This window comes from Lipotes vexillifer, unplaced genomic scaffold, assembly GCF_000442215.2.
Source record: "Lipotes vexillifer unplaced genomic scaffold, Lipotes_vexillifer_v1.1 scaffold788, whole genome shotgun sequence".
NCBI lineage: Eukaryota > Metazoa > Chordata > Mammalia > Artiodactyla > Lipotidae > Lipotes > Lipotes vexillifer.
In genome coordinates, this window is record NW_006791862.1 from 1,310,982 (window position 1) to 1,319,096 (window position 8,115).

At 58.5% G+C, this 8,115-nt stretch overlaps 1 protein-coding gene across 1 annotated transcript in view; it reads left to right on the plus strand.

Annotated features, from left to right (window-relative positions):
* Window positions 1-7,651, plus strand: part of CA4 (carbonic anhydrase 4) — an 8,034-nt gene extending 383 nt beyond the window's left edge. The window contains exons 2-8 of the mRNA XM_007464899.1: window positions 4,157-4,210; window positions 5,182-5,337; window positions 6,070-6,215; window positions 6,335-6,433; window positions 6,702-6,765; window positions 6,895-7,061; window positions 7,460-7,651. Of these exons, the coding sequence (XP_007464961.1) occupies window positions 4,157-4,210; window positions 5,182-5,337; window positions 6,070-6,215; window positions 6,335-6,433; window positions 6,702-6,765; window positions 6,895-7,061; window positions 7,460-7,651 (878 nt within the window). The remainder of the gene's footprint in view (window positions 1-4,156; window positions 4,211-5,181; window positions 5,338-6,069; window positions 6,216-6,334; window positions 6,434-6,701; window positions 6,766-6,894; window positions 7,062-7,459) is intronic.
* The last annotated feature ends 464 nt before the right edge of the window (window positions 7,652-8,115 follow it).

Below are 8,115 nucleotides of genomic sequence, written 5' to 3' on the forward strand. Positions count from 1 at the left end.
GGGCACGGCGGGCGCGGGGCAGCGGGTGCAAAGCGTGTGCGCGACTGCGGTGTGCGGGGCCCGCGGCCCCCCGCCGGGCGCCGGGCGGGTCCGGGGCAAGGATGCGTCTCCGAGCCGCCGCGGCGCACGCCTCCGTTTCTTACCCTTTCTGGTGTTCCTCCGTCTGTCGTGGGTCGCTGTCCGTCCCGCGGGGGCTCAGTGCTTGGTGGCTGCCCCCGGCCCGGGGCAAGGACAACAAACTGGGTGCGGTGGGGCCCGGTCATCCCCGCTTCCCACCCTGGGTGCCTTGTCCCCGGACTCTGCCAGCACCCTTCACCTCCAGAACTGTGTAGGGAGCCTGGAGGGGGACATCCGGAGGCCCGAGCCAAGCCGGTCTTTCCGGCCGGGGTGATTTTCGTTTAAAGATTAATGGTGAGGCCGAGCTCTTAATTATTCGCCTATGTAGAAGGTGGCAGGAGAGGGGTGTTAATATTTGATAAGGAGCTGAAGGCGCCTCCAGCGTCTGGGCACAGGGATCCAATCTGGCACCTTCTCTGCGACCCCACAGGGAGCCATCTCCTTGGAAGGAGGCCCCCATCTGCCAGTCCCCATCTCAGCTACCCCTCGGATGGTCCTTGGGGTCCACCTGGCCGAATTTCCTCTCTAAAGCTAGATGCTCCTCTCTTGGAGTCATGGGTGAGGGCTGAGGGTGCCCTCAGCAGCAGAGAAGGAGACCTTTAGCTGGCCCATGGTGGGGTATGAGGGGCATCCTGCAGCAACTCCCCGCCTCTTCCTAGGAGAGGAGGAAACAGAAAAGGTGGGATGTGAACATTTTCACATGTAGGGTTGGAGGCTCGAAACCTACTTAAGCTGCTGGGCTTGTAGAAAGAGAAATGCTTTGCAATTAAGGTGGCTGCTTTGTAGCTGTGTGGCTTTGGGTCACTTACCTCCTTGGTAAGTCAGTTTCCTCCTTGGGTAAGTCAGTTTCCTCCTTGGGTAAAAGTCAGTTTCCTCGCTTACAAAAGAGAGTAATCTGACTCAGGTATTGTTCTAAGGATTCAAATAAGATAGTGGTAGTAGGTGCTTAGTGCCGTGCCTGTCACTCCGTAGCCACATGGCCTGGGCCCCACCAGCCAGGAATCTCTCTCAGCCGCCCCCTCTCACAAGCTGTGCTCCCCTTAAGCGCTGGGGCTTTCTGACTGGGAGCTGCCGGGGGTCCTGCTTCCCCCCCCCCCCCCCCCCCCCCCCTCCCCCCCCCCCCCCCCCGCCCATTTCATCTCCTAGGGAACCTGAGGCTGGAGAGTGACCAGGCTGTACATCGACGTCCTCAGACCATCTGCTGCCAGGGAGAGAGGAGGGGAGAGGGTCATAGGCCCCTTCAGAGTCCCAGACCTAGCCAGGAGCTGCTGAGACTTTGCCCAGGGCATCTTCGGGTTTTGCTAAGCTGGTTTTCAGGATTCCTCCCTCCCCCTGGAGTGGGAGGGTGTGGTGAGCAAGGTCCACCCGAGAGAACGTCTTCGATCAGCTGTAAAGCAGGGGGCTGGGGTGGGTACGTCAAGGCTCGGGGACAGTGGCTGGGTGACTGGCGATGGTCGTTAGTCCTCTCACTCCATCTCTGGTCAGGGCAGATGGACTAGGCAGCATCTGAGCTTGGAGCCAAGACCTGTGGGTAGCTCCTCTCCTTCCCAGGTCCTCTAGGAAGTGGCCGGAGAGAACTGGCTGGTAATTATCTGTAAGGGCTGCTCCCTCATGAACCAGTACGGGAGTCTGAGCTGGTCCGTGACCCTGCCACCACTTGCCTAAAAACCAGCCCCCACTTACAGCCTTTGGATACAGACCTGCCCCCCAGCCTTGGCCTCATCAACATCACATTTTCCTGGCTTCTGCTTCCTAAAGAGCGTAGTTTCAAGAGCATTCAACCAAGCAGGTCAAAAGTCTCTGTTATTAAGTCAGTGGATCAGAGGTCACCATGACAACCCTAGGAGCTGTAGCCAGAAGCAAGGAAGAGCAAATTCCTCAGAAAAGCTCAGCCTGGACCAGATGGGCTCCAGGGAGGCTGACAGGGGTTCCACCCATCAGAGCTGGCTCCTGAGGGTTCCGGCTCAAGCCAGGCTTCCCCTGAAAACAGCTTCCCCCTGGGTATCAGTCACCAGGAGGGGCCAGCTCTACCTCAGAGGCGCCTTCTGCCTTCGGAACCTCTGAGACCCGGGAGAATCATAACAGGAAGCCTTTCTCGGATGCAAATGACCTCCCATCCAGTGCGTCCTTAGACACTGCCTCTGGGAGGTCAGTGGCAGCTCCTTCTGCCTGAGGAAGGAAGAAAGTGGGCTCAGAAAAGTTAATGAACTCTCCTGCAGAGAATAAGCAAGAGTCAGAGCCAGGACTGGAGGCCGGGTGGTGGGCTCCGGCATCAGAGTCTGCCAACACGCAGAGACGGGCCTGGATGGGAAGTGGCCACTGCCCTTTGCAGAGTTGACCCTCGTCAGGCTTCCCCAGATGCAGCAAGTCCCAGGGTCAGCAGAGCCCTGTCCCGAGCAGGGGGTGGACTGGCCAGGGGAAGACACTGCAGGGACTGTTCATCTCTGAAAGAGGCTGTGCCAGCAAAGTAGGCACAGCATTTGATCCAGACCTGGGAGACTGGGAAACCCCAGGTGGCTCTGAAGGGCCCAGAGTGTGAGGGTGGCCAATTTCCTAGAGATGCTCAGTCTCCTGGCCTTCCTCCCAGCCCCTGCCGAGAACCTGCCCCCTCTCCACCCCATGCGCATTGCAGGGACCCCAGAGGAGGTGGGCTTGGGTGGGGATGGATGTGCTCAGAGGCCTTAGCTCAGGCTGAGCAGGAAGCTCTGCTTTTCTTAGGAATTTCCTCATCCCTGAGTTCTTTCCAGCTCACTTCATTTCTCTCCTTGACTTTGGCCATCTGTGCCCTGACAGGAGATTGAGGAGGGGAGGGAGGGAGGAAGCCAAGGAGAAGGGAAGGACTCGTCAGGGACTTGACTAAATTCCAACTGCCTGGAGCACTCTCTACCATCTCTCATTTAATCCTCCCCACAGTCCTATGAGGTGGATGGTATTAGTTCCATTTTACAGACAGCAAAACTAAGGCTCAGAGAGATTAAGTGACTTGTCCCTAAACCCACAGCTCCTAAGTGGCCCAGCTAGAATTCCAGCTCTGATCAAATGCTTTATCCACCCTGCTGGCACAGACTTTCTTTTAAAAATCAATAGACTAATTTTAGAGCAGTTTCAGGTTTACGGAAACATCAGGCAGAGAGTACAGAGGAGAGGGTTCCCATGTGCACAGTTTGCCCTGTTGTCAACATCTTGCATTAGTGAGCTACATCCATGATGCAGCCTTTTTTCAGAGATGTTGGTTCTCCTGTCCGGAGGCAGAGTGGGGGATTGGAAGGCAAGTCTGTCTGGTCCCAAACACCAGGACTGCAGGTTGGAGGGACAGGGGAAAAGACGTAGCCGCCTTCCTCCCTGCAGGACTGTGAGAGTTTAGACAAGAATGAGTCTTAATAGCACAAGAGGGTGTGTTCCAGGGAGGGACTAGCCTAATCTCCCTCATCATCCCATCAACTCTGGGAGAGCAGCCAGGCTGAACGTGGCTGTATTGTCCTGGGGGGCTTCCTCTTCCCCTCTCACCAGCCTCCCTTCCAGGTTTGAGGGAGGGGATGCAAGGAGGGAGGGGGAGGCTGATGAGCAACAGGTAGAGAGTGTCCAGGCTAGCCCCTGGGGAGAGCTGACCCGCCTTGGAGGGCCCCTCAAGGGCTGCTGGCTGTCTGGTCTGCCTTGTCTAAGGCCAGTGCCCTGGGCAAGGGGACCAGTGGTTTGGCTGTGGGTCAGGGACGCCTGGAGCCTGGCTGTTTCTACCGCCTCCTTCTCCATCCCTACATTTTCTTCTCAAGGCTCCCTCCCCTGGGCCCTCTGTCCCCTGGGATGGCACCCCAGGAATGCTCTATCCCATCCCAGGCCAGGTTCTGACTCCAGGGATATTCCCAGCCTCTGACCCACTGTGTACACACACACACACACCACACACACACACACACACACACACACACAGAGCTGCTGTGTGCACACAGTTCACCGGCACTCGTAGAGACAGACGTGTGTGTACATAGATACACTGACGTGCTTCTGCACAGGCCTCACATCCTTCCTCTCTCTGTTCCAGGGTCACACTGGTGCTACCAGAATCAAGTCAAGCCCTCCAACTACACCTGCCTGGGTAAGTGCAGCGAGTCTCCAGGTTGAAATGGAGACCCAGGGAACGTGGGAAGGATGAGGTGATGGTGGCCCCAGTCAGATCTCAGCTCCTAACACTCTCTCTCTCTCCCTCCCTCCCTCCCTCTCTCTCTCTCTCTCTCTCTCCCTATCTCTCTCTCTCTCCCTCTCTCCTGGTGCTCAGGGCACAGGGAACATAGAGTGACCTGAGTTTTTACTGGGACCTCCTGTCATCATCTCTGACACCAAGAGAGTCAGCCCTCTGGTCCTCTGAAATAAATCAGGAGCAGCATCAAAGGGAGAAATTCATTTTGCTCCTCTCATAACAAAATGGAGAGTTGATTCTGTTCCAGTGACACCCCTGCATGTGGGCCTGGGTGGTGGTTCTTTGTACTTTTTCAAGCGCTGCCCGGATTCCTGCAATCTGCTTTCCTCCCACCGTTGCTGTTTTGGTGACTGGACAGTGCTCTCCAAGCCCCGGCCCCGCTCACTGGTATGGGAGGTCCCGGGTACAGGGGACTGGGCTCCCCTGGGGCTCCTTCCCTGCCTCCCAGGGTTCAGATAAGGCTTAGTGTCAAGTCATGGGGTCCTTTCACAAGCGGCCCTTCCAGGGGACTCCACCGCTTCCATGCACTCTCCCATCCACCTCCTTTGAACTTCGGAACCCCTGGGAAGCAGGTTATCACGGAGCTTTCCTTTCACAGCCCAGCATCTGAGGTGGCGCCCTACCCCAGAGCTCACACCTTAGACCTACCCTGTCCAACACCACGCCTTGCTGGTTTTGTGTGAGTGTGAGTGTCTGAGGAGGGAGAGGGGCGAGGGTGGAGCTCTGTGCTGGGCATCCCCCCAGCACAGCCTGCCAGCCATCCAAAGACCTTGCTGCCTTGAGCTGGGCCTGACCTGAATGGGGTGGAGGACGCCACACCTCGGTGCCAGGCGCCCCTGACTCCCAGCCCACCCTCTGTCCCTGCTCAGGGCCGGACCAGTGGGGCGATAGCTGCCAGAATGACCGCCAGTCCCCCATCAACATCGCCACTGCCAAGACACTGCTGGACCCAAACCTGGGACGCTTCTCCTTCTCCGGCTACGACAAGAAGCAAAAGTGGGCCGTGCAGAACAATGGCCACTCAGGTAGGACTCAGATGGGCTGGATGCAGGCCCCGGACAGCAGGGGCACGGGACCCTGGGACCCAAGTTCCCCAAGGACTGGAGGGTTGGACTCCTCCTGGCAGGGCACACCGGGTTGTCCACTTTTGCTGAGGAGAGGCTGAAAAGCCCTGGGGAGGCGGGGTGGGGAAAGCAGGGTGGACTTTGGAAAGGCGGGAACATTCTATCAGTATTTTCAATCCTGTATCAGAGCAATCTGTAGCGGGGGGATGCGGCAGGTTCTAGGAAGAAGGAACAGCATGGCACAGAGGCGTGAAACGGCTTGGGGTGTTCGAAGGGCTGCATGTGGACCCATGTGCATGGAGGACAGAACGAAGCCAGGAGGGGCCAGAGCCAGCCCAGGGTCAGTCCAGCCGGACCTGGGGCAGGTCGCCCGGGGCTGAGGAGTTTGGACGTGGCCCTGGGAACATTGGGGCACCACGCGTGGAGGGGGTTGAAGCACGGGCGGGACCGGGCTGAGTTGCATGTTTGGGCAGTGAGGGGTGCACAGGGGGAGAGGCAGACAGGGAGGCCAAGGAGGGGGCCAGGGGAAGGTCCAGGCTGTACCACTGTTCCTGTCCCTTCAGGCCCGGGACCGTAGCCCGTGAAGGGTGCGAGGTAGGAGAGAAGGTCCTGCTTGGCTGGAGCTGGGATGAGGGGCTGGGAGAGGCTGGGGGAGGTGGGTGCGAGGACTCTGCCCCCTCCTGTGCCCTCCAGTGATGGTGTTGCTGGGGGACGAGGCCTCGATTGCTGGAGGAGGACTGGCCGCCCGGTACCGGGCCAAGCAGCTGCACCTACACTGGTCCAAGGTGCTGGACTGGGGCTCGGAGCACAGCTTCGACGGGGATCGCTTTGCCATGGAGGTGAGGGACCTCTTCCCAGGTGGATGCCTTGGCTGGGCTCTAGGTATAGTTGCCTTGGGCAAGAAGGAGGGTCCAGCACCCTGACGGGTTCTCTCTCCATCCCTCTCACCCCTTACCAGATGCACGTGGTACATGAGAAAGAAAAGGGGACATCAAGGAACACGAACCAGAACCAGGGCCCCAAAGATGAGATTGCGGTGCTGGCCTTCATGGTGGAGGTGGGGCTGCCATCCCTCCGGGCTCGAGGGGCTGCTTCTTAGGATCCAGAGACCTGGGATCCCAGCAAGGCGGGAGGGGGCTGGAGAAGCTCGGACTTCCCCTCTGTTTCTCAGTGACTTGTACCTCCCCATGTGGGGAGCCCAGGGCCTTTGAGGGCCTCAGTCCCAGAAGCTGCGTGCCCGCCCCACCCCAGACCGGGAGAGTGAACTGGTGGTCTCCACCGGCTCCCCACAAGCCTCTCTCAAGCCCCTTTCCCTCCTGTTCCAGGCCGGATCCGAGAATGTTAACTTCCAGCCCCTGGTGCAGGCGCTGTCTGACATCCCCAATCCCAGTGAGTCAGGATGGTGAGGACCCGGGAGGCGGGGGGGCTGGGGGAGGGGAGAAGACGTCTTCCTACAGAAGAGGGTCTGGATGGTGGAGGAGCCTGTACTCTCAGAGTGAGGTGTGTGAGTCTCCCCAGACATGAACACCATGCTGAAAGACAACATCAGCCTCTTCGACCTGCTCCCCAAGAAGGAGAAACTGAGGCTCTACTTCCGCTACCTGGGCTCGCTCACCACACCCGGCTGCGATGAGAAGGTGGTCTGGACCGTGTTCCAGGAGCCCATTCAGCTCCACGAGGACCAGGTACACGGGGCCTGGCCGAGGGTGCAGCCTCCCCTGCGTCAGCTCCTGGAAACTGTCCCTTTGCGGGGGGCCCCAGGCAGTCTGGGGCTCAACAAGCCCCCAGGTGAGGCTAATGCAAGCTCAAGCTTGAGAACCACTATTCTCTGGTAACAGTGATGATAGTGATGGTAAGGTAATCACAGGCCCTCAAAGCCCAGAGCTGTGAGTTCCCTCTGCTTAGGACACTCATGGGAGCTGAGCCCCCATGGATGCAAAGCACTTTACATCCCTGATTCTTTTCCTCTGCACAAGAACCTGAGGGGGCTCAGAGAGGCCAGGCGACTGGCCTGAGGTCACACAGTGAGGAGTGCAGCTCCACCAGCTTCATCCCTCCCTGCTGAGCCCTGTGCCTTCCACAGATCCTGGCATTCTCTCAGAAGCTGTATTATGACAACGAGAAGAAACTGAAAATGACAGACAATGTCAGGCCTCTGCAGCCCCGGGGGCAGCGCCAGGTTTTCAGGTCCCAGGCCCCGGGACGGCTGCTGCCCTTGCCGCTGCCCGCCCTGCTGACCCCCGTGCTCACCTGCCTGACAGCAGGCTTCCTCTGATGACGACTCATGTTTGGACACTTGACCTCTGGTCTCAGCCCTTAAGAGGGCTTGAGCCTCTGTTCCTCAGGCTTCCCGGGTTGGACTTTGGTGATGATTAAAATATGGACATGTTTTTGGGGAAACCTCTCTTACGTCTGTTTTTAGTTCCCACAACTACTGCTTCCCTGCTCCCCTCAACCCACCCCAGCATGCCAGGGTGGGGCCTTAGGGCCGGGAGATTTCTTCTGAGCCGGCACCCCTCCCACCTTTGTGAATTCCCCGTTGACACCCCAATTGGAGAGATGCCAAAGGGACCTCAGAGCTCCAACACAGCCACAGCTGGAGAAGTTCCAATCCAGCCTTTCATTATATAATGGAGGAAGCTGAGGCCCAGAAAGGAAAGGAGGCTGGGTGGAGGCCACATAGTGAGAGCCGGCCAGCACCTTCCGCCCTGTACTAGCGGTGGAGACTGCGGGTCCTGG